This window comes from Grampus griseus (genome assembly GCF_964374135.1).
Source record: "Grampus griseus genome assembly, chromosome: 5".
Lineage (NCBI taxonomy): Eukaryota > Metazoa > Chordata > Mammalia > Artiodactyla > Delphinidae > Grampus > Grampus griseus.
The window spans coordinates 85581852-85609254 of NC_138998.1; the positions used below are offsets into that span (position 1 = coordinate 85581852).

At 39.6% G+C, this 27403-nt stretch overlaps 1 protein-coding gene across 6 annotated transcripts in view; it reads right to left on the reverse strand.

Moving 5' to 3' along the window:
* The window catches only part of PHLDB2 (pleckstrin homology like domain family B member 2), a 129081-nt gene that overhangs the window by 86913 nt on the left and 14765 nt on the right, over positions 1 to 27403 (reverse strand). For 5 of the 6 annotated variants that reach the window (XM_082654338.1, XM_082654340.1, XM_082654339.1 and 2 more), the window contains exon 2: positions 17184 to 18532. In XM_082654338.1, coding sequence (XP_082510464.1) covers positions 17184 to 18518 — 1335 coding nt within the window. In that variant the 5' untranslated portion in view covers positions 18519 to 18532. Of the gene's footprint in view, positions 1 to 17183; positions 18533 to 27403 lie in introns of those variants that run through there. The other variant, XM_082654341.1, reaches the window with a different exon arrangement.

The following is a 27403-nucleotide window of genomic DNA, read 5'->3' on the forward strand; positions in this document are numbered from 1 at the left end:
TGTTTGCTAAACAGGATTAGAGATGGTTCCCATTGTTCCCATTTCATGTGTATGATGTGAAACAGACAATTGTCTTGTGGGTCCTAGGGAACCATCTCTAATCCTGGTTAACAAACAAACCTGAAAAACAAATCCAATTGTTTTCAGGCAAAGGAAATATAGGAAAAATATGTTATGTAGGCAAATGGCTCCCTGAAAATTCACAAATCGATGGGGTTCCTTTGCCAATCTGGAAAGAGAAAGAATGCCCTCATTGCCCAAAATGCCTCCCCATAGTAGATCATGTGCCTGAGCCCAGTCGCCATAGTAACCCAGGGAGGAAGGAATTTTTTCTGTCACTGACTGCCATTTGGTCCTTCTATCCCCACCGTTACAGAGCAACATATATTCCCTACAGCATAAGTCCAGTGGAGTAGCTTCTAGAAAGAACTACCTTCCAAAAAATCCATCTCCTATCCAGTGCACACTTCACCCTTGACATAAAACCCACTCCCTGGGCTTCCCTCGTGGTGCAGTGGTTGAGAGTCCGCCTGCCGATGCAGGGGACGTGGGTTTGTGCCCCGGTCCAGGAAGATCCCACATGCCGCGGAGCGGCTGGGCCCGTGAGCCATGGCCGCTGAGCCTGCGTGTCCGGAGCCTGTGCTCCGCAACGGGAGAGGCCACAACAGTGAGAGGCCCGCGTACCACAAAAAAAAAAAAAAAAAAAAAAAAAAAACCCAGTCCCTGCCCTGTGAGTACATGCCTCATTCAAATACCTGAGGAGTTTATCACATCCTGCCTTTGCTCATACCCAAAGAAATTCAGTTCTTTTCATCTTATTTCATAAATGTATCCTCACACTCCTGATCATTTTTTTTTAATTACTATTACTCATAGCCCCTTAAACCTGCTTGCCTCTACTATTATTTTTAGCTGTGTCCCTCTCCTAGAAAGAGTTTATATTTAAAAAATATGTATGAATATAAGTATATGTTTAATTATTAACACATTTATAAAATATATTTAAATATTAGTTTCATTGCTTAATACATAATTATATGAATTACATATAATACATGTGTATGCTGAGGTAACGTTTATTTTTATTCTCATTTATATCAGGCATGTCCTAAAATACTACCACTTGATTAAATTAATCCTGTTACTTTTTAATCCAAGAATGTTTTCTCAACTTGCTTTTTCCACCTCTATCTATTCCTTGCATTTGCTAGGCAGACTCAAGTTAATCTCTGACCACCTAACTAGGATCTTCTGTATTTTACTCCTTTCCTGATGCCTTTTTTGCATCATTTTGCCATTTAAAATCAACTGACAGAGATGCAAGTTTTGATAAGTTTTACTTTTATAAAATATCAGTCTTGTGGTGACCTACTCTTAAAATATTACAAGATGCCATTTGAAAGAAAATGCCCGTTATGAATGACTACATAACAGAAAATTTAAGGGGGAAAATAATACACTTCTCCCTACAGACTGAAAAACATTGGCTGTAAAGAAATGAAATTCATGTGATCAATATAATCATAATTTCCACAGTGTGTAAGAAAAATATGCCAGGTATTTTTCCTCTTACACAGACAGGGTTTCGGAAGAAAATCTACATGGTGTCTGAGTCCCTCCTGTTAAAGAAATTATGCTATTGTTCTATACCATTAAAGAAAACATGACAAAACAAAAGTCCAATAGTACTGTCATTTCTTTACATCTTCACCTTGGCTTAACTAAGTTCCAGAGGATCTTTTTGTTTTGTTTTGTTGTTCTTGTTGTTTCTCCTGAAAGACCACAGTTTACAATATACAATCCATTGAAATACTTTTAGAATATTATGTAATATCTTATATTGTTCAATCAAAACCAGTTCATGAGAGGTATCAAAACTCAATTTTCACATTTGAAAATCTATCCTAAAAAAAATAAACTCTCTTTTTTTTTAATGCACAAAGAAGTTGGTGGAGTAAAAATGTAAGAAAGTATAACAAGTGAAAAAAAGAGACTGGGCTATCACATATCAACTGAAAGTACTGCAATGCAACTATTGATGGGAGATACATCTCATGGGAAATACTGTGTTAAAATTTAAAAAGCATGCTAGCTGGCTTCCCTGGTGGCTCAGTGGTTGAGAGTCCGCCTGCCGATGCAGGCGACACGGGTTTGAACCCCGGTCCGGGAATATCCCACATGCCATGAAGCGGCTGGGCCCGTGAGCCATGACCGCTGAGCCGGTGCATCCGGAGCCTGTGCTCTGCAACAGGAGAGGCCACAACAGTGAGAGGCCCACGTACCGCAAAAGAAAAAAAAAGAAAAAGCATGCTAGCAAGTTTTATATATAGAAATTCAAAATAAACAATGACATGTCTTCTTTATTTGAGCTGTTAGGAAAGTAACAATATTTTCCTTTCTCCCAAGACAACTTTCAAAAATTGCAACCTCTGTCTAACATGATTTAGGCCTTGGTCTTCATGAGCTGATGGAAAAGACAAACTTTCAAAGTTCTGGCTCTGTTATTCCATAATCAAAATGAAAGAATAATACATGTCTGAAGAAACTTGTTCTTTTTAACTGTACTTTTAGCATTTTCTTAAAATTATCTTTTTTCAAAATCTGAATTACAATCCCAGAGCTGGGATAGGGTCTTAGCCATTTTGAATGAGAAAAACATCAATTTTTCCAAACCAAAATTCTTTTGTAAAACATGCCCCCACAGAAATATTTCCCCCTTGCAGTCAATTAGACTTCACCAGAGCAAAGTTCTTGGCTATTCTGAACTTTCAAAAACCAGTCTCACCGATTTCTGCTTTTGGGAAGATGGTGTAGAGGTCCTTATCCCTATTCTTCTCACTAAGTACTACTAAGAACCTCGGACATTTTAAATATAAGACAAGCATAAGACCCTGAAAAATGGAGAGAAGGCAGCAGATCAGTTAGGAAAGTAGGGACTCAAGGAAAAGCACAGAGACAGGTTCCCTGGGATTTTCTTTTGCCTCATAAATCCCAGACTTAGAGTTGAAGAAGAGTCAACAACATCAACAACCTCGCTCAATCGCTAGACAATTATGCAGTGAAAAAAGCCAAATGCAAAAGTTTACATAGTATGTGATTATATTTGTGTAACATTCTTGAAATGACAAAATTATAGAAATGGAAAACAGACCAGTTGTTACCCGGGGTTGAGGAGGAGATGAGGGTAGGAGGAAAGTAGGAGTGGCTATAAAAGGGCAACAGGAGAAACCCCTGTGGTGTTAAAACTGTTCTGTACCTTGACTGCATCATCATGAATATCCTGGTGTAACAGGGAAGAACAAATCTGACTCCATATTAGATCTGTTTCTTTTACTTCAACCTTTGTATTTTATTGCTTTTGCTACAAGTTAAGAATGTTGCCTATAGCCTGAAATACACGATAGGCCATTCTCAAGGGTCTTTTTAAAAAATTATACTTTCCCATTCATATAGAGATACAAAGTTGCAGAACACTGAATACCATTTGTCTTATCGGAGGTTTACAGGAACATCATGACTGACCTACAAGGACAGCTGCAAGAACAAAGGATTCCGACACCACGAAGTATGCAACAACCAACCACCCCCTGCCCCTTTTAGTATAAAAGAAGCCTGAATTCTAACTGGGGTAAGATGAGTCTCCTGGGCACTAGTGCACCATCTTCTCGGTCTGCTGCCTTTCTCAACAAAGTTGCTATTCCTTGCTCCAACCACTCCTCTCTTGATTTACTGGCCTGCCATGAGGCAAGCAGTATGAGCTTGGACTCGGTAACACTGTCTGTGACACTGTACTCGAGTGTGCAAGATGTTACCGCTGGAGGAAACTGGGTATAGGGTGCACAGGACCTCTCTGAATTATCAATATTTCTTATAATTAATTGCATGGGAATCTACAGTTACCGCAAAATAAAGAGATTAACTTTTTTTAAAAAGTGCCTTCTAATATGTCTTAACGTACACATTGAGATGGCTGAATCAAAATTCTTCCATTGAAAAAGTGATGAATGTGTTTGATTTCTAATACTTATTTTGGACTTCTTCATCTTTTTCTTTTTTTTTTTTTTTTTGGAAGAATCAATTTCAAACTTTAAAAGCAGTCTTCACGGCAAATATTCCCATAAATTGTTCTAGAACTAAGAAAATTTCTCATTATAAGAATTAGCCAGCACAGTCACTAAATCTAATCTTTGATGAGAGATGTTTAAAAGGCAGGTCAATAAATGGCTTTTAATTTAGAAATACTAAGTAATTTAACAACAAATATGGGGATCACTTTTCCCATGAAGAATCAATAGTCCTCCCTCATCACCCCTCTCCCATGTACCTGTTGGTATTGACATACTGTATTTTCATTCATGTAGCTTGTACAGTTTTCTATATTGATTTATCATTTTTACAAAAAGAATGTGACTGTTCCCAGACATAGTGGCATACAGGGCCTCCTTTTAGTCTAAGTTACATTCTGTATTTCAGCATTCAGCCCGAGAACGCTAAATTATGCTGCATAAGATGAACAGTACACATCCCTCAGGTCTAAGCAGGGATTTTTCAATGTGTGGCACCATCAAGAGGCAGGAGCTTGTACTGTCACTGGAACAAGAACCTAGGGTTTGCTCTCAAGTATAGGGGACTATTTTAACACAAAATTACGCTAAGACTTTGGCTCAGTTTTTCCCCAATGTGGAGTCACTAGATTATTGCTAAATGCTATTTTTTCCCTTCCCATTCCTCTTCTACCCATCTAGCCCTCCAACTGAAGAAGAAAAAAAAAGACTTTTTATTCTTAGTTAACTGGGGACAGTTGGCAACTCTAATTTGCTAAGAATTAATTCCTTCAATATTTACTGAACATCTACATTTATGCCAGCAATTTGTTGTTTAAAAGATAAAGTCTTTATTCTCTAATGACCCAAGGTGATCTGACCATAGATAACAGTCTACTTTATATTATCTACTAGTTATAGACTTACTCTTATTTTATTAGAAATTAAAGAAGTTGTCTTAGAGAATGGATAGCTTATTTAGTAAGTAGACAGTATTACCAATCTAATCCTGTGCTGACCAATATCCAATATATTATAATTAATTTCATCTTTTTTTTGTAGTTTTTCTCAACGTAAGAAAATTTTAAAATACATGGTTCACATTTATGGCTCACATTGTATTTCTGCGTCAGACTCTACAAACCATCCAAACGAGTCATGAAAGTAAAGGGGGCAGAGAACTGACTGGCTGTTTTAAACATTAGAGCTAGGAAAAGCAAGGCTCCACAGAAACAAATCATTCTAAAGCTTATTTCAAACCTGAAGATTAAATCAATGAATGAATGAATGGACATTCTGACACAGAATACAGGAAGAGAGTCATAATTTCTAAATATCCCTTTAAAAAGTGTGAGCCATCAAATTTATTTGGTTCGTAAACCAACCTGTCACCCCATTTGCAGTTTAACTGACTCACTTCCCACTACTGCAACCCTTGTTTTTTTTTTTAAATTAAAACTATAGTCAGGATGTAGCAAGAGGAAGGGCCACATCAGGAAGCAGATGCCTTTCAAGTCAGATGGGAGTGCAAAACAGCTTTCAATACTTAAGTTTGCCTTCACATTTCAAACACATTCTTCTTAGGAAAAAAGGAAGATGGCTAGAAAGCCATAGACATTCTTATAACACTGTCCTTTCTGCTTCCAGTGAAGAGGTGGTGTCAAATTTACAGTACAAAAAGGTCTGAATGACCAACCTGTCTTTTGGGGTCAGGAGTCACTAGGAAGTAAAGGCAGCAAGAAGCAGATATAAAAGCAAAACACATCCACAGGTAGACTAACTCTCACCTGACAATGCTCACTCTTCTTGAGTTCCGAAATTTTCCTAATTATAGAACTGAATTATAAAGCCTGTTTACTCTCTGGTCTTTAAAATAGTATCTGTCTTACCACCTTAAGGAGATTAGCGAACATACACTTTTATTTTATAAAATTCCATTTTATATAACTCCTTAAATATGCTCAATTATACTTTTAGTTAATTTTAGAAACATTAGACCTATTGTCTACTCAAAAGTCACAAGTCTTGGTTTTGTATGATTCTGGAGAGCACCAATTCTTACAAAGAATGCTACAAATTTTTCAGCATAAAGAAAAATAACTCATTCTCATCTTTTTATTTTTAATTGAAAAGTGGAAGAGAATTTTCTGTTTCTGGAAGTAAAAAGAATGCATTTATGCTGACATATTTGCATTCTTTTGTGGAGAGCTTCACTGTTACCAAGAACTAAGTATGTAAACTTAAGTTTGAGATGTCTGGGAACTAGGGGAGCAGCCTACGGCCACAGAATAAGGAAAGCCAGAATGAATATCATTCAATCTTTCTAAAAACATGTGTACAATGTTTCCCATACTCTACCCATCTGGCTACAAGGTGGATGCACAGAAGTGAGCAAGACAGGCATGGTCCCAGCCCTTTGCAACTTAAAATTCTTTAGTTGTAAAGCACTTTCAGAAACGCTATTAGAACAAAACATCTTCTAAATTGTAGAGAATCACTGTCGCAGACATTTCACCTATTCACATAATAAATACCATGGAAGTATTATTACGTGTCTTGAAAGAAAGTCAACCTCATCTCCGGGGTGGCAGAATATGTAAAACGTTAGAAAATCTTATTCCATGGTGCCTCATGAGAGCTGGCATCATATTACAACTTGCTGGAGAAATGAACACCAAGTGTGACCCTACATAGTTCTAAACAGTGACAATACTGTTTATCAAGGTACCACAGATGACTGCCATCAGCCAGAAAGAAAATAATGGATTGCTACAACTCAATTTGTGGGAATCTATTGGTTCTCCACAATAGCACACAGATGCTTTTGGTGATGTAACCAAACGAATACTCTTAATAGCAGTAGGGTTTGCTTTCAGTTTTGTATTTTCCCCTTTTCTTCCCAAAATGACTTTAACTGCCCTGGACCGTAAGATGAACTAGATGGGCATCACTACTTCTGTATTACTGGAAGGGAGGCAGGTATCAAATGAGATGAATAAAAGAATATCCTGTCTACTTTGTAATGATTTCTTTAGCCTTTCAAGCATCTAGTTTGTCAAAGGATCAGCATCCCAGCCCACTAGAGGTACCTTATCCATTCCCCTACTTGGAAAACAGCTCAGAACTGGGAAGTTTAAATGACCACTGGCCAGCCCAGAAGGATGTCACAAGGTCTACGAGCTGAAGTGCACACACTTCGTGCACACAGGACCCTCTTAAGACCTCACTTGCACCTAGTAACTCTTAGTTGGCAGTAGTTTTAAACAAGTCTTGATATCTGGTTTCTAAAAATCATACATTTAAAAAAGAAGCCTGGCTTAATGACAAAAGAAAAATTGGCAGCTTAGAGCAAGAAAGAAGAAAAATTATAAAAAAACAAAACAACTCGACTAGCACAGCAGTTGGAAGCTATTTAATGTTGACTCACTGTGGACAGTTGTACCCCATTAGTAGGCCCTTAGAGATTCATGACTAGGGTTCAGCCTTTTATACTCCATATAATTACCTTGAGTTTTCAAATAAAGATTGCACAAGTAAAAACATCCAAATGAAACACTGGGATGATAACAACTCAAGCTAAAATATACTACAGAAATTATGCTTAGTGAATCAACTTTATCCTGCTTGGTTTCCTCATTAATGAATTCAAATAAATTTTTGGCATCTATTAATTCTATATTTGTCTAAGAGTTGGGTTTATTTTTTGAAAATTATGCTTTGACAGTTTGGAGGTCCCAGTGGACTCATCCTGTAGAGTCAATTAAACTGTACTGCTCATGAAGAATAGCTCATGGGCTGGAAGCCCAGGCACAGCTTTTCTTGGCTCCTGGAGTAAACCCCATATGGCAGTAGAACTTTACCTTCACTGACTCACTATCTTCTGAAATTGTTGTTTTCCTGCTCTGGGTTTCTGATTCGTGTCTACATTTGATCGGGGTTTTGGATTGCACACAATCAGTAGTTATCCGCATTGATGGTGCAATGACTGGGAATCTGGTTTTATGATCTGACCACTTGGTGAACTGTCAGGTAGAACTGGAAGCTACCCTTGCTCTGGTGAGAGATGGCTGAGCATTTATTTGTCATCATTTCTCACTTGTTTGTTGTTTCTCTATTTGTGAACTCAAATCAGGACAATTTTTTTTACCCAGTCTCTGTAACTGAGAAAAAAAGATCACTGTGTGTGAGTGAAATATTTTCCTACTTCCTGAGGATAATAATACATTAAAATAAAGGACCTCTATTATGATTGGTTTATAGAGACTAATAAGCATTTAAGTAAATCTAACATTCCCAAAATACCAAAAACATAAAAAGGAAATTCTAAAAATTTAAATGTGTTCTCCTTTAGAAAAGACCTTCCTCTTCAAAACTGTTGACTTCAGAAGCAGTTTTCTTTGCCTTAGAAAACAAGTTTAGATGAATAAAGTGGATCCTTACACAAATTATCAAACACTGATTTGATAATTTGGTTTAAAAAATAGCTATATGTCTTTACCTTGTCTTATCAGTGTACAGAATAATACAAGTTTAATATCTTTAAAATAAGTTTGGATTAGTTTTATCATAAAGAGATTACTTTCTCTGAACTTCTTTACTAGTTTACTGAAAAGATAAGCTTCTATATACACTTCTATATACAGTGTAAGATTAAGAAAAACATAAAATTTGTGTTCAACCAAACAGTTATAACTATGACAAACCTTTTTATATCAATAGTAATTATGTTCTGTGATGTGTCAGCTTAAACACAGTTTACAATATCTTAAGTTAAGGGCTTCTGTCTGGAGTGTCTGATTGTTCCAGAAAGTGAAAGAAGACCATGAAGAACAAAAATTGACGGAAATTAAAAAATTACATATTTGGATGTCAGGGAGATCAAGATAGTGGAGAAAGAGGACGTTGAGCTCATCTTCCCCCAGGAACACACCAAAAATACAGTTTTCTGCAGAAACTTTGCAGGCCAGAAGGGAGTGGCATGATATATTTAAAGTGCTGAAAGGGAAAAACCTAAGACCTAGGACACTCTACCCAGCAAGGTTATTATTCAGAAGTGAAGGAGAGATAAAAAACTTCTCAGACAAGCAAAAACTAAGAGTTCAGCAATACTAAAGTGACCCTAAAAGAAGTGTTAAAGGGTCTTCTCTAAGAGGAAAAGAAAAGGCTACAACAAAATGTTTATAGGAAAGAAAAAAATCCCACAGATAAAGGCAAATATATAGTAAAGACTGTGGATCAACTACTTAAATAATCGAGCATGAAGATTAAAAGACAGAAATTGTAAAATCAACTATAACTACAATAAACAGTTATGGGATAGACATGAAGATGTAAAATATGACATCAAAAACCCAAAAGTGGGGGAGGGGAGTAAAAAACGTAGATCTTTTAGAATGTGTTTGAATTTAAATGACTATCAGTTTAGAACAAGTAGATATAGGTCAACATATGAACCCCATGGTTACCACAAATCAAAACCTACAATAGATAGACAAAAACTAAGGAGAAAGAAACACAAGCATACCACTGAAGAAAATCATCAAACCACAAGGGAACAAACTAAAAGAAGAGGAAAAAAACAAGAACTACAATAACAACCAGTAAACAAGTAACAAAATGGCAAGAAGTACACACTTATCAATAGTCACTTTAGGGCTTCCCTGGTGGCGCAGTGGTTGAGAGTCCGCCTGCTGATGCAGGGGACGCGGGTTCGTGCCCCAGTCCAGGAAAATCCCAAATGCCGCAGAGTGGCTGGGCCCGTGAGCCATGGCCGCTGAGCCTGCGCGTCCAGAGCCTGTGCTCTGCAACGGGAGAGACCACAACAGTGAGAGGCCCGCGTACCGCAAAAAAAAAAAAAAAAAGTCACTTTAAATGTCAATGAACTAAATGCTCCAATCAAAAGACATAGGATGATGGGCTTCCCTGGTGGCACAGTGGTTGAGTGTCCGCCTGCCGATGCAGGGGGCACGGGTTCGTGCCCAGGTCCAGGAAGATCCCATGTGCCATGGAGCGGCTGGGCCCGTGAGCCATGGCTGCTGAGCCTGCGTGTCCAGAGCCTGTGCTCTGCAACGGGAGAGACCACAACAGTGAGAGGCCCGCGTACCGCAAAAAAAAAAAAAAAAAAAAAGACACAGGATGCCTGATTGGATAAAAAAAAAACAAGACCCATCTATATGCTGCCTACAAGAGACTCACTTCAGAGCTAAAAACACACACAGACTGAAAGTGAGGGGATGGAAAAAGATATTTCATGAAAATGGAAATGTAAGAAAGCTAGGGTAGTAATACTCATATCAGAAAAAGTAGACTTTAGAACAAAGTCTATATCCAAAGACAAAGAAGGGCATTATATGACGATAAAGGGATCAATACGAGAAGAGGATATAACACTCATTAACATATTTAGGTGCTCCTGTATTAGTTAACATATACCTAATATAGGAGCACCTGAATATATAAAGTAAATATTAACAGACATAAAGGGGGAAATTAACAATAATACAATAAAAGTAGAGGACTTTAACACCCCTCTTACATCAATTGACAGATCATCCAAACAGAAAATCAATGAGAAAGCAATGGTCTTAAATGACATATAGACCAGTTGGACTTAACAGATATCTACAGGACATTCTGCTCAGAAACAGCAGAATACACATTTCTTTTTAAGTGCACGTGGAACATTCTCCAGGAAAGATCACATGCTAGGACACAAAACAAACCCCAACAAATTTAAGAGTCTAGAAATTATATCAAGCATCTTTTTCAACCACATGGTATGAAACTAAAAATCAATTACAGGGAAAAACACAAACATGTGGAGATTAAACAACATGCCACTAAAAAACCAGTGGACCAATGAAGAAATCAAAGGGGAAACCAGAAAATACCCTGAGACAAATGAAAATAAATACACAGGGACTTCCCTGGTGGCACAGTGGTTAAGAATCTGCCTGCCAATGCAGGGGACATGGGTTCAATCCCTGGCCCATGAATATCCCACATTTCGTGAAGCAACTAAGCTCATGTGCCACAACTACTGAGACTGTGCTCTAGAGCCCACGAGCCACAACTACTGAGCCCACATGCCATAACTACTGAAGCCCATGCACCTAGAGCCCATGCTCTGCAACAAGAGAAGCCACCGCGATGAGAAGCCCGCACACTGCAATGAAGAGTAGCCCCTGCTGACCGCAACTAGAGAAAGCCCATGTGCAGCAACAAAGACCCAACAAAGCCAAAAATAAATAAAATAATTAGTTAAAAAAAAAAAAACACAACTTTCCAAAACCTATGGGACACAGAAAAAGTGGTTGTAAGAGGGAAGTTTATAGCAATACAGGACTATCTCAAGAAATAAGAAAAATCTCAAATAAACAACTTAAATTGCCATCTAAAGGAATTAAAAAAGGAATAGAGAGCACAGAAACAAACCCATATACTTACGGTCAATTACTCTGTGACAAAGGAGGCAAGAATATACAATGGAAAAAACACAGTCTCTCCAACAAGTGGTGCTGGGAAAACCGGACAACTACATGTGAAAGAATGAAATTAGAACATTCTCTAACACCATATACAAAAATAAACTCAAAATGGATTAAAGACTTAAATGTAAAACCAGAAACCATAAAACTCCTAGAAGAAAACATAGGCAGAACACTCTTTGACATAAGTTGTAGCGGTATTTTTTTGGATCTTTCTCCTCAGGCAAAGGAAACAAAAGCAAAAATAAACAAGTGGGACCTAATTAAACTTCACAGCTTTTGCAAAGCAAAGGAAACCACCAATAAAACAAAAAGACAGCCTACTGGATGGGAGAATATTTGCAAATGATATATTCAATAAGGGGTTAATATCGAAAATATATAAACAGCTCATACAACTCAATTTAAAAATAGGCGGAAGACCTGAAAAGACATTTTTCCAAAGAAGACATACAGATGGTAAACAGACACATGAAAAGATGCTCAACATTGCTAATCATCAGAAAAATGCAAACCATAACCATAGTGAGATATCCCCTCACGCCTGTCGAAATGGCTATCATCAAAAAGACCACAAATAACAAATGCTGGTGAGAATGTGGAGAAAAGGGAACCCTAGTACACTGTTGGTGGGGATGTAAACTGGCAGAGCCACTATGGAAAACAGTATGGAGATGCTTCAAAATACTAAAAATAGAACTACCATATGATCCAGCAATTCTACTTCTGGGTACATACCCAAAGAAAACAGAAATCAGTAATTTGAGAAGACATATGCACCCCAATGTTCATAGCAGCATTACTTACAATAGCCAAGATATGGAAGCAACCTAAGAGTTCATCAACAGATGGATAAAGAAGATGTGGTATATACGGACAATGGAATATTACTCAGCCATAAAAAATAATGAAGTTTTCCCATTTGCAACAACATGGATGGACCTGGAGGATATTATGCTTAATGAAATAAGTCAGTCAGAGAAAGACAAATACTGTATGTTAGCACTTACATGTAGAATCTAAACAATAAAACAAATGAATAAACATAACAAAACAGAAAGAGACTCACAGATATAGAGAACAAACTGGTGATAACATGTGGGGAGAGGGATGGAGAGGCAACAGAAGGGTAGGGAATTAAGAGGTACAAACTACTATGTATAAAATAAATAAACTATAAGCATATATGGTACAGTATAGGGAATACAGCCAATATCTTTTTTTTTTTTTTCTTGCAGTACGCGGGCCTCTCACTATTGTGGCCTCTCCCATTGCGGAGCACAGGCTCCAGGCGCGCAGGCTCAGCGGCCATGGCTCACGGGCCCAGCTGCTCTGCGGCACGTGGGATCCTCCCGGACCGGGGCACGAACCCGTGTCCCCTGCATCGGCAGGTGGACTCTCAACCACTGCGCCACCAGGGAAGCCCCCAGCCAATATCTTATACTAACTTTAGGTAGAGTATAATCTATAAAAATGTTGAATCATCATGCTGTACACCTGAAAGTTATACAATACTGTAAATCAACTGTACTTTAATAAAATAAAGTTACATTAAAAATTTTAGATTTGCAGAAAGGGAGCTTATTTGACTTCCTTTATAATATCTGCAAATAGTTAATTCTGTAAAGATGTAATAAATGTTAAAACTTTGGCAAAGTTTGAACAACATTGATGAGTTTATTTATGAAGTAATTTTTTTATGAGAAGTATCCTATTAATGTAAAACTAAAATGCAATTATCTCTTATTGAAATTACTTACTTACTTACCTTGGAGAAATCAGCCTATGCTTACAAAAGATAGCAAAAGTTTATTTATTTTTTTTGTAATCTGCCCAGAGAGAAGAGTTTCAGTATTTCACAAGAGTAATCTTTTATGCCTTGTCCTAACTGGGATATATACTTGCATATTTAAAATGACCAAAAACAGTTCCTCATCTGATTATTTTAAGATTTATTGTTTATAATAAATAACTTATTCTCACTTTATTAGGTAACCAAACTGCGAACATTCATTTTTCTCAGGCATCTACAACGCTATATTATTCAAATAACATAATCTCTGATTAATATTTGATTTCGCCTTACCAAGATCAGACCTTAAATTCAGGAAAACAAATTTTTTCCAAGATACCTTCTACATTTGAACTGTCTTTAAGTTTTCCCAGAGGACTATTGGGCAATGACAAAGAATTTTTTTCTTAACCTTACAAAAAGAAGAATGCTAGAAATAATTAGGTTTATTTGTTAAGCCCCTTCTTGATAAACAGCTCAACACTATCAAGAAATGCATAGGAAGATTTGTCAAATCAAATGAGAAGCTCAGCCTTCCCTAGGCTAATTTTGTACAGGCAAAATATTATAACATAAAGTTCAGTGATTGCATACTTTACAGAAAGGCCCTGGATAAATGTCAACGTCCTCACTCTCTGTAGTACGTTCTCACCCTCAGGGGAATCACTGATTAAATAAGACCAACATGGGCTTCCCTGGTGGTTCAGTCGTTAAGAATCCACCTGCCAATGCAAGGGACATGGGTTTGAGCCCTGGTCCGGGAAGATCCCACATACCATGGAGCAACTAAGCCCATGTGCCACATCTACTGAGCCTGTGCTCTAGAGCCCACGAGCCACAACTACTCAGCCTGCATGCCACAACTACTGAAGCCTGCGTGCCTAGAGCCCGTGCTCCACAACAAGAGAAGCCACCGCAATGAGAAGCCCGTGCACTGCAATGAAGAGTAGCCCCCTCTCGCCACAACTAGAGAAAGCCCCCACATAGCAATGAAGACCCAACGCAGCCAAAAATAAATAAATAAAATAAATGAATTTATTAAAAAAAATAAGATCAACATCTTATTGCCTAATAGAAGATTTAAATTCTCTTTCTCGTTGAAACTGTTTGTTAAATTAACCGTAGATTAACCATAGCCACTTACTTTTACCCTCACCCAGTAGTCCACGATTTCCTCTCATGCTTTCCTAAAGACTCTGCTTAAGTTATAGGTGAGGATGTGCCTTTAACAAAGAAAGACAGTCTCAGAGCCTCGTGGACAGAACTTTACCAGATACTCTTCACTCTTGATATTCAAAGAATGGACTTAGGGTCAGAGGCTGACAGAAGAGCTGACATTACATAGACAAGTATGAGATAGTACTAGAGGCTAAATCAGATTTTCAGGACTTCTTTTAGTTCAGAAATAGATAACTTCATGAAATCAAATTAATGACCCAAGGTTAGAGGAATAAGAATTAATTACATAGAACAGATTGAACTGAAACTGGAAATCTAATTTATGAATGTGGACATGTATTTTGTAAAATTATTGGCATTATCTTAATGTTCTATCTTCTGATGGGGAAAACCCTTTTAGCATTCATGCTGATCTATCTCTATCCATCAATTTAGTTGACTCCGATGTTGCAAACTAAATGAAACATTCTTTTAATGTTAGTTTGTTCTCCTTGGTCCTTCAGATTCAGGAAGAAACATTTTTTTCTGAGACTTTTTAATGGCAATAACATTATTTGCATGGGCTCAATAAGAATCTGTCCTCCCTTTTACTGGAATATAATCAGACAAATAGACAATACAACAGAGGCCAAATGTAGAGTGTCTTACTTAAAAATTAGCCTCACTTCATCAGATATGACAAGCCCCTTATTAAGGAGAAAGGGTTATAACTTCATATCTGAAGCTAATACCCAAAGCTTCTCCCAAGAAGTTGAACTAGGACCTGTTTGTGGCTTACAGGGCACCAACCTTATAGGCAGTAAAAAGGTCACTTGCTGGGTAGCCAGGAACCTTAGCAGATCTGGGAAAACTAGAGGAAAGAAAAATTCACCAACTCTTATAAGTGCTAAAGATGAAACCAGTTTGGGACTTCCCTGGTGGCGCAGTGGTTAAGAATCCTCCTGCCAATGCAGGGGACACGGGTTCAAGCCCTGGTCCAGGAAGACCCCACATGCCGCAGAGCAACTAAGCCTGTGCGCCACAACTACTGAGCCTGTGCTCGAGAGGCTGCAAGCCACAACTACCGAGCCCACGTGCTGGCCTAGAGCCCATGCTCAGCAACAAGAGAAGCCACCACAATGAGAAGCTTGCGCACCACAACAAAGAGTAGCCCCTCTCACCTCAACTAGAGAAAGCCCGCGTGCAGCAAGAAAGACCCAACACAGCCAAAAATAAAAATAAATAAATAAATAAGAGTTTGGTTTCCTACCCTTAGAACAGAAGAGTAAATAAAAGCATTTAAGGAAGACCTCTGGAGTGATGAAGCCATTGAAATGCTCTCTTAGGTAACTTAATAAATCATAGAAGTTGATTCTCTGGCTTTATCAATGACAGTTGTTCAGCACAGTATAGCACTAGATTTGCTATCTATAGACAAGAAGGCTTTTACATGCTAATTAAAAGTTTTTCTAGCTTATGTCAATGAATCAGGCCCAAATACAATGCCTTTTGTGATCATGAAAAATCTTTGGAGATTATTTATGATAACAAAGGAACTGCCGTACTGGAGCACCATCTAACATCCACCCACAGAATACCAAATTCTCTAGGGGTATACACATTCGTTTTCATTCACTATTAGTGATTAGGATATTTGGAAACTCTGTAAGGATAGACATTAACTTATCAAAAACTGTGAGTGATGTGAATAATTATTTTTCTAAAATTTCAAGCAAATTCTGTCCTGTATAGATGCAAAAGTTTCTGTTCATTATAATCCAGAAGTTATAATTTTATTGTCCTGTAGGGCATTAACTAGCTTTGTATGTGATTCAGAAATCTTATTCCAGCATACTTTCTTTTAGTAACTAAAATACTTTTGATACTCCTACACTTCTGTAAATCAGCTTTACCATCCTGCAGCTTCCCACATTGAGGAAATCATTAATCATTAATGAATCAAAATAATCTTACAGGTACTCACCGTAAAAAATTATGCTTAAAAGAAAATAGAAAAATGCAGCAGTTTGTTCTTATTCATTAGTGGGACTCTCCTGTTTCCTCTTTTCTTATTATTTTCAATATTTTTACAGTAATCATAAATCCATAGAAGAAGACAACTCAGTAATTCTTTTTGAGCGTGTGTAGTTTGGAGTCACTATATGTATTAAGATATGGCTGAAGGGAGTATGGTGTGTGTGTGTCTATATACAGTGCAGAAAAAAGGTTGAGCACCATTGGGGCAACCTTTCAACTTTACAGACAACTTGCTATACAGAGAAACTTACTGCCTAATTTCCAATGAGTTGTCATTTCACTGATGATTACCATCATAGCATATACATGCAAATTTGATGACATAAGTAATACAAATCAGTGTTTCCTCATAGTCTTAAGAGAGAAGTTTGTAAGACTTTTAAAGTAATTCGGTAAAATTCACAGCTATTTTTGTTAGATTTATCAAGAATTTATACTTGTGAGACCTCTGCAGAGCAACTTAATATAACATTAGGCACACGTAGGTCTTCAAACTATCCATTTGTGACTAATAATAGTGATCTGGGAAGAGGAAGGTTAGCAGGAGGAAATCTAGGAAGGGACCAGTGGCTGGTGCCCATGGAAATTCTACACATATATCCTTGGGGTTTGTCTCCAAGAAGTTATTCAATGCAACAGTGAGGTCAAGTCAGATGAGAAGATTACCAATCGCTCCATCTCCTGCTCCCTGAGTCTCTCCTCCCTCTGCCGCCGGTGATAATCCATCAGGTCGTCTCGTCCTGAAATGGAGCTAATGCTGCTTTTCCGTTCCCGAAGGACAGGCTGGGGGGTTCCTGAGGCCTGTCTGAGGCTGTCCGGATCGGCATCATCAAACTCAACAGACCCACACGAGTAGTTCCTCCTGGCCGCAAACGCTCTGTCAAGCTCTCCGGGAGGGAAGGAATGACCTGGGCTGGTCCCCAAGTAGGAAGCCCTATCCAGGTCATCAGAGGTACAGGAGGAGGTGGAGGCCAGCAGCATCTTCCGGGCCACTCGAGGACTGGCAGGGACGCTGAGGGTGGAACTCACATAAGGATTGCCCTCAGAGGCAGAGGTTTTATAGGGTAAAGCTCCTGAGCTCAAAGAAGAAAAATTCAGGTAATTGTCATTGTCTGTGATGCTATGAGGTAGATCCTTTTCCCCCAGTTTCGTTCGTTTGTAATTGCCCAGAGAGCTTCTTGGAGGCAAACTGAGCGGTGCCAGCTGGTTCTCTGTGGCTCTGTGCAGCCTGGGGAGAGATCGGCTGTAGGCACCCATGTGACTGAGGCTGCTGCCCGAGTACTTCCTAGTTCTTAAACTGATGTTTTCAGGTGCCAGATCCTTGTGTCTGGTCACCTTGGGCTGAAGTGTCAGGTTGTCCTGGATGCTTATTTTCCTGGCTTGCTTTGGGCTTGAAGGCATGCTGGCTGCCCCTGACCTACCGATGGGCAAGGAGCCAGTATCGCTCAGGGAACTTCCATTCCACATGGTCAGGAGTGAGCCGGATGCTTTTCGGCCTTCCAGCCCTCCGAGAAAGTAGACATTGTCGTGGGATTTATTCCTTGAGCTGTATTTGGAATAGGGAGGCTTCTCTGAAAGCCTCAAGGACCTTTCAGTGTCCCGGCCTGTAAAATGATCAAAGTCTGTTCTCCCAAGTGGATATCCACTAAGAGAGGGTGAAGTGCTGCGTAAAGGGGTGGGAGGTTTCACGGAAATATTTTTGTCATTTCCGTCACAAGAGAACTGCTTGGTTCCCTGGATTTTGGCCAAGGAGGGGCTACTTCTGACACTGGTTCCCAAAGGAGAAGGGCTTCTTTTAGCAGGCACAGGTTGTGAGAGGGTTAAATAGGAACCAGAATAGTCTCCATTGGTTTTAAATCTCAGACTGGAAGAATATTTCTTCGGGCTCAGGCTCTCCATCATGTTTTGGGAATCGTTTTCGAGGGAATTCGCCACAAAGCCCGCCTCTAAGCTACCATTCTGTAAATCCAGCTGCTTTTGCATGTGGCTCTGCTCTGCCATAATCTTGTTGGAATCTGTAAAGGAAAAAAAAAAGAGAAAGCTTTACCTAACAAAGAAGATTTCAAAAGACGAACCACATTTTTCAGCCTACATCAGTACAAATAGGTTTGCAGTCCAATCTGTTGTAATTAAAAAACACAAACGCTGTTTTAGTAATAAACCTAGAAAAGCTGTCTTGCAAAATGAGGATGAATAAAGATCACTGATCTGGGATGTTTCTTGTACAAAAGAAAAATAACTCAAGAGGACATCAATGAAATTTGAGAGGAACAAATCCCTAACCAAGTACAAGTGCAAGATGAGGTTGGTACCTAAAAAAGACAAGGTCCCTTTAGTTTTCTAGTCCCTGGAGGACCACCTGCTTCCTGAGTACCTAGCAAAAACCCAAAGGGATGCTGCAATGGGCCTTCCTTTAGATGTCTCTGCAAGAATCATTAACCGCTCAGAACTTAAGTCCTGAGGAAACTACATTCACATTCTGGCAGAGAAAGAAAATTTTGTGTTAGACGCTGATCAATAACATGAGGGTTAGAAGATGATTCTTTAAAGGGGGACTATGAGAGTTACCTTCTCAACAAAAAGACATAATAAAGCTCCCGCAACCACCAGAGAAACGTAGGTAATAGTAGAGGAAGAAGTGTCCCCCATATTCCTGACATATCCGGGTCAGGGTGGAGTATTTAAAAACCTGAAACTGATGCATCCTTCAAGTTCCCAGGCATCCCAGAGGCACCATGATCATCCTTGATCTAACTCTCTCCTCTCATGGAAACACCTTTCTCCTTTTGCACCCATCCGAACCCACCCATTCTTCCAGGATCAGATTAGGATTCTATTTTCCACGACGAAAAGAAAATTTTTTTAATGGATGTACCCATAAGAATATGTTGTGGACCCTAGTTTGAACAATATTAACTTAAGAAACTGCAGTTTTAGTCTATGAAAATGTCTTTTTAATCACAAATTATCACTGTAAATGTGAAGCCTTATATTTCAAACGGATAAAAATATTTTCTTTAAGTTATCATCAAAGTGAAAACACAATTTAAACATAAATTTGAACTCAGGTACTGCTAAGACGGTCCTCCAACTCCTTAGGCACCTCAAACACTGGTTACTGCATCTCTGCACTATATATAAACAGTATTACTTATGGTTAGTAATCAATATCATAATGTGTGACCAAGACACAAGTTTAAGGCAGAGGGTTTTCTAGTATTTCTATCGTATCTCCAGCCCCTCCTGACTCCCATCGCCCCAGAGGTGAGACACTCAATGAACGCAAGTTTTCAATGTCCATCACAGCCTTCCCCACTCCCTCCCAGCCACAGATGGAGGACCTTCACCTTGCTTGCTCAGCCTCAGAGATTTCCTGGGCAAATGCAGGCAGCCCAATAAGGAACTGCTTCTTACCCAGAGAGTGGGGCAAAGAAACAGTTTGGCTGCTTAAATCCTAGAGATGGGCTGAGTCCTCCTACCCCTCAAAGCTGCAGCTTCCCACAGGAAGCTCTGCTTTGGGTACCTTATCCTCCAACCCAAAGCCCTACCCTGATGGATAAAAGCATGATTGTCTTTTGAAGTGGACCTCAAAAAAATTTTTTGAGATTCTCCTTTAGAATTGCCTCCCAGCTGGGATCTGGCCCTGCCATCTGGCTCTTGCCAGGTCTTTCGTTCCTCGGGGACAGTGCCATCTCTGCATCCAGGAAAAATGTCCCTCTCGGCAATTGTCTGCCACTACCAATTCTGACCTCGAAAGCAACACCAGTCTGCTTTGAGCTATATCTCACCATGCCCCCTTGGAAGACTGAAACCACGATGATCTCTAGTCTTGGTTCCTTCTATTCCCGACTAACTTTACCACATGTTTTTGCTATGTTGAAATTCCAGCAAACGTTGGTCAATTCCCTCAAGTTAAATGTTTTTGAATTGAGGAGACAAGGAAGTAGGTGGATCCTGGGAACATTACCATGTTATTTAATAAAGGGGAAAAAACACCTTAATTGCCCCCAAAATAAGGGAGAAAATCAAAAGCTATAGCATATCATATGAGTGAATATTAAGCCATTTAAAATCTTATTTCAAGGTATGTTTATAGCATTAAAAATACATTAATATAATGTTAAGTAAATTTTAAAAACCACACATACAATGAGTGCAGTCTTATATATACACCCACAAATACACATGGATTACACATAGATGTTCAAGCGAAAATCTGGGGAATCATCACTGATCCCCTCTATCACTATATCCTCTATCCTCTACCATCTCTATCACTTCTCTATTCCCTCCTTCCTCATTTTATCCATCAACAAATCCTATCAATATTGTCCTTAATCCACAGTCTCAATCTGATCATTTCTGGATATTTCCACTGTTACCCCCCATTACAAGCCAATATCTTCTCTTCCCTTGTCCATATGCATATTCTATAACAAGAACAATGGAATAAAAGAAATCACACCAGTGATTTTTAATTCACCTTTCTCAAACTAGTTTGTATTTTCCACATTTTATACAATGTGTTTGGGTTACCTTAACAATGAAGAAAAAAAATTAGTGTAAAATATTAGCATACAGTCTGCAGCAATACTTCATTTTTAAGTTGATTAGACTCTCATTTTCCTAAGCTCTTGCCCAATTTTTGATCCAGATATTAACTCTTCCGAAAAAGGTTACTTTAAAGAACTTCTTCATCAGACTAAATACGTAAATATTTGAAAACTTCAACATTTTTTCCAAATCTTCTAAATGACTCAGGCAAAAATGACAATTATGCAAATTTACCCATTCCATACTTTATGCATCCGAAAAACTGCAAAATCAAACATAACACCTTCCCTAATATGAATAAAGTGAACAGAGTGGTTACCAAAAAAGTCTCCAGGGCTTCCCTGGTGGCGCAGTGGTTGAGGGTCCGCCTGTCGATGCAGGGGACGCGGGTTCGTGCCCCGGTCCGGGAGGATCTCACGTGCCGCGGAGCGGCTGGGCCCGTGAGCCATGGCCGCTGAGCCTGCGCGTCCGGAGCCTGTGCTCCGCAACGGGAGAGGCCACAACAGTGAGAGGCCTGCGTACCGCAAAAAAAAAAAAAAAAGAAAAAAGTCTCCAGATGTTTGCTGAATATGGCTTAGATAATATATTTAGTATGCTCATTTTTTAATGTAGTTATTAGATTATTTCATTACTTGGAGTGATTCTGCTTATTGTATAGAAAAAAATTAAAATCCTAACAGGTAGTTTCAGGTTCCTCATTCATTGACTAGGTATTAAGTGCCTACCACGTATCAGACTTCGGCTTAACAGGCACTAGTGTTGCTCACTATTATTCCCCTTCTCTCCTTTCAGAAACAAAGCAGTGCTGTTCTGCCTCATTCCCATGACATTAGGTGTGGCTATGTCCCTTGCTTTGATCAATGAAACAGGAGAGAAAGTGACATGTCAGTTCCAAGCTGAAACACCAAGAGCTGGAGCATGATTCGCCGTCTCCATCCCCTGCTAAGATGACTCACTTGTATCCAAGTCTTAGCCTACCTCCCTCAGTGAGGGCAATAGAGAGCAGGGTCTCTGCCAATCCAAGATCGTCTTAAGCCACTGAGATTCGGGAGTTGTGTGTTACTATGGAGGTGTTAATCTTCATTAAGTGCCTACTATAAACCAGGCTTTAAGCTAGGCCCTGGAAAATATGTGGTCAAAGATACCATTTCCTGCCTTCACATAGCTGACAGTCCAAAGGGGAAAACACACATATGAATAAATGCTATATGGTGTGATGCATGCCTTGATAGAGGATTGATTGACAGATCGGTAAAGGAGCGTGGAGAGGGGCTAACCCAGTGAGACTGGTAGTCTGGGGAAGTTATCATAGAAAGAAATGACAATGGAGTTAAGTCCTATTGAAGAAAGGGAATCTGATGGGTATTATCCAATGGTAGCATAAAGCCACCTCCACACCTAAAATTTTGTGGTTTTAAAAATATAAACAAAATCTCAAGCCCATCTAAGGTCAGACTACTGGTACATCCAGCAAACATCCTGTCTCTGACAGAATTAATAACAAAAATTGTGTAGGAAAAAAGCAACAGTTATTTTCTATATTTAATAACTATGTATTTCTCTCTCATAGTTCTCTAGATCCTTTCCCATCTCCACCACCATGTAAGATATGCTCTCTGGGGTCCAGGTCTATGCCTATCTTAAATGTGGTTTAAATTGGACAGCAATCCTCCAACCATTTAGGATATTTTAGATAAGGATACAAAGGGAAATCCATAAGTGAGATGTTAGAATAACAAGAAAAAAATTAAAGCCAGTTAGTGGGGAAGACTTTGGTTATAAAGTAGTGCATACAAAATAGGAAACAGAGCTAAGATAGTGCAGAGTTAGCCATCCAGAAAGCAAGGCAGAGCAGATGCTGTTTAATGGAAGTCAGCAGCTAAGCACTGAACCCAAACTCTGCATTTTCAATATTTGCTCTAACGGCGCAGAATTGAGGGTTTATGTCAAAAAGGATACTTAAAAGCTTAATTTTTGACTCAGCAGCATAGGACATTAATGTCATTTTAGATGATAAAATGTATTAATGTATTTCAATCGGTTTGCAGTTGCAAATGCTACTTAATCACCCAAACAAAATATTACCAAATATCATTCCCTCTTCCAACAAAACTACATAGTATCAAACTACTAAAGGGTATTCTTACTACCCTACAGGGTGGCAACACTTGGCCCCTCTCTCCTCCTCACATACACTTTTTTTTTAATCAAAAAATTTAATTAGTGGGAATTCCCTGGGGGTCCAGTAGTTAGGACTCCATGCTTCCACTCCAGGGGGCACAGGTTCGATCCCTGGTCAGGTAACTAAGATTTCTCATGCCTCGCAGCTCAGCCAAAACTCACCATGGCCAAAAAATGTAATTATTGACGCAGTTTAGTTGGCCAAACAAAATATAACACCAGAATATTCCACAGTAGTACTAGCTGGAAGATCAGCTTTACAGTCTCTAGGGAAGAGACAAGCAGGACATTTGCAAATAATAAACCACATCTGAGAAACAGCCATGCAACATTTCTCCACCACACATATTGCAGAAGAAAGCTACAGATGATCTGGAGGGAAGAACATTCCAGAGAATATTTTAAGATATTCATGTCTGATACCCTGGTTTTTCAGTTCAACCTTATTGGGTCTGTTAAGGATGTGTAAAAAGTTGTACACTTAAAGATTTATCATCAAGTGTAAACATGTAATTCACTCATTTTCCTGAAGCTGAGTTTACCATAGCTGAGTACATATGTATGTATACTTGTGTCAATTTGAGATCTCTTAATCCCATAAATCAATTCAACTCAAAAGGTGGAGAATCACACAGGTGGTCTTTCTGACCCTAGGAGTGACAATAATGGTTCATGATACCTCTCTCTCCTTCCCCAGTTCCAGGGTGTTCTTTTCATTGCGGATGAGATCACACGAGTGGAGGCCTAGAGGTGGGAAAAGCATAGGGAAATGTAGAACAGGAAGCAGTAATGTACTCTGAATGAGGATGAGAGCTAAGGCAAGGAGAGTAGAGGCAGGAGGGCAGAGGATACAATGGGAGAGACAGGATTTAATTCCCCAGCAGTGAGGGAGATAGCAACGCGATGGAGCCCTGCAGACAATGTATTAGAGACTGCAGCTGAGGTTAGGAAAAGAAAGCAGAGGAAGAACTAGGGCTGTGGCAGGTGAAAGGGTACACGGCAAGAGGTGTTGTCAAAGTGACACACAAGAGAGAGGGCGGCGGAGAGAGGTCTATGTTAACACGTGTAAGAAAGGTGAGGAATTCTCCGAGGTTTCTAGCCTGGCTTCTTGATCTCCGCTGGTGTATTTCTTTTTGCTTTCCTGTACATTTTATGTAAACAAAAAAGAAGTCTCATGGAAATTATAAAATCACTGCATTATGTTATTGTGGAAGTAAAACAGCCCCAAGGGCACTAACGGCTCCATATACTGCACGCATACGCACAGAAACAGAACCGGTGTGGAGAAGGGAAGAAGGCATCTGGTGCCCATCTGAAAGAAGAGACAACACCCGGTCGTCTAAACAGGAAAGAAGTTAATGTGTGTTGAAACATTTGGGCTTACTTTCCAATCCATAAATTTAATCCCTCCAGAGCTCTCTTGTTATTTTATCACCTGAAACATATATCATCTCATTGTCGATTAGAAAATGCCAGGAGTCATTTAGAGATCTCTGGAAGGTACCACGGAAAGTCACGGTACATTCTTCCTTAAGAAGAAAATTATTGGAAAAACTAATCTCAGGGATCATGTTTGTAAGTTTCTTGGTAGATTCTTTCCTCTTTGCCACAATGCTGGTATATGTTTTAAAATATAATTCTCCTGCTCCATTTGTACCAAATAACACCACAGTGAAGCTAATCCCATCCAAACTGTAAGTCACTGATGGTGACTTCAGAGCACTGTGATGGCCAGAGCTGTAGGGATCTTGGTTTCAAGATAATGAATACACACCCAGGGAGCAAAGTTTTAAAAAACGAACAAATTAAAATGAAGTATTTACTGTGCTGTGTTGTGTGTGTTGCATTAGAAGTAGGAGTCTTAAAGTCTGGCCTATATATATAAATGCAGTTTTCCAGGTAATTTATACCAAGAGTTTGGAGGATCCTTAAATTATACAACACGTTACTTGTCATTTTACATCGCCGTGCACAAACACTTCTCAGGATCACCCAATATAGCAGGAATTAATCAAAGGGGGAGTGCAAGCGCAAGTGATAGGAAAGTGGAAATCTTTTCATATGGCTGGGGAAAGGGGATGGATGTAGATTACAGAAGCAAAGTCAGAAAAAGAATCTTACCCAAAAAATCAGGAGGGTTTAGGCTAAAATTTCCACTTTATGAAAAAGTTTGAGTCTTTGTTTTTCTTATGAGGGGCCTTAGAGCTGAGGTGCTGGCTCTGGGAGCACATTTTGCCACAGACAGTGGTTGATGCCTGGTGTTTCAAACTCTCCCAGCACACTGGTGGTCCACAGGCTGGCCTCTTTCAGCACTGACGTTTACGGTATGGCAATGTTTTAAAGCACGTACTGATGACACGTAATTGAATTCAGACACCAGCTTAGAGCAGTCTGTCAGAAGCAGTGCCATTGGGGAGGTGGGGGGGGGGGGAGTTCTGTGGTGACCAGCGGTGCCTGAGGGAAGAAGCTTTTAGAGGACTGAATAGGAAAAACTAAGAAATCTATTTCAGCCCCAAACTCCAAGCTTAAGAATGGAGAACAATGGACACAAAAACCTCCCTCTTTTCCCACTAATCCCAACATGAAAACATGATGAAGGGGGAGGGGGACTACTTAGAAGCTTCAGGAACAACCACTTCCTTCCCTAGCAATATTCTCATTTCAGACATCCAAAAGCAGCCTGTTTTCCCCACCCTCCGTTATCCAAACACCATCCTCAGTTAAACAAACCCTCAGTCCTCTGGACTCCGCCTTTGCAAATATACCCTCCTTTTCCACAAGTATTTCCTTTCATCACTAAATCCTCAGCCTCCTGCTTCTCTACACACAGCCACACCTCTCCACACAGCCCCACACCCACTGGCAAACACCTTCCCAGATCCTCTCTTCTTCAAATATCCCCTCCTATGCACAGGTTTTGTTTTGTTTTTTAATTTATTTATTTTACTTATTTATTTTGGCTGCTTTGGCTCTTTGTTGCTGTGCGCGGCTTTCTCTAGTTGCGGAGAGCGGGGGCTACTCTTCGTTGTGGTGCGTGGGCTTCTCATTGCTGTGGCTTCTCTTGTTGCGGAGCACGGGCTCTAGGTGCTTGGGCTTCAGTAGTTGTGGCACGTGGACTCTAGAGCACAGGCTCAGTAGTTGTGGCGCACAGGTTTAGTTGCTCCGCGGCACATGGGATCTTCCCAGACCAGGGCTCAAACCCATGTCCCCTGCATTGGCAGGTGGATTCTTAACCACTGCACCACCAGAGAAGCCCCCATGCACAGGTTTTGTAAGCATCCCTAAATCTGGACCTTCCCACTGTCTCAACATCCATCCCCACAGAACTTCATCTCCCATTCATGCAACCTGGCCTCCTAAACTCTGTTCCTTTAAACTCTTCCTCCACACTCAAGATTTTACGTCTCAGCGCAGGGAAGAAAAAAACAAAAACCATAAAACCAAACTTCTCTTAGTGGACACTGAGCCCTTATTGGTTTTTTGCAAATAAACAGAGCAGCAAATGGATTCTCATTCCTCATTCCTTGTGCCATGTTCTCTGTCATTTAAAGATCAGCCTTTTTGAACAAAATAATTATTATCTACTAGATACATGCAGATACATTGATAATCTCCAAGGAGGGCATTTTTATCTCTCAAAAGGACCCAAGAATAAGGAGGATGTTTTGTTCTTTCAGACTGAGCCTGTTACAACAGTAAATCTTACTGTATGCAGACAGACACACGTTCACAGACACACAGAGACAGACATACACTGCCCACATGCCCATAGCAGTCTAAAAGGCACAAAGACTGTGTGACTGCCAGAGGAGGCTCTTCAGAACCCAGGCAAGTTGAGGCATCCTCAGAATTTGCCAGGTGTCGGGGTGATGCATGGCAGGCTGGGGAGAAAGGGAGGACCACTGGGATGCTGATATGATCTCAGGACACTGATTACACAGTTCCTTTCTTGGTTTTCTTATTTTCCCTTTTGAATTTTTACTTTATTATGCTCTGAAAACAACTAAAAGAGGTAAGGGAGACCATTAAGGAAAGAACAAAAGTATCAGATGATGCCACAGGGAGGAAGGGAGCACAGAAGGGACTGGGGCGTGATGGGGAATAGGGGGAGGAAATGAGAGATGGAAGAAGTGATGACAAAAAGTAAAAAA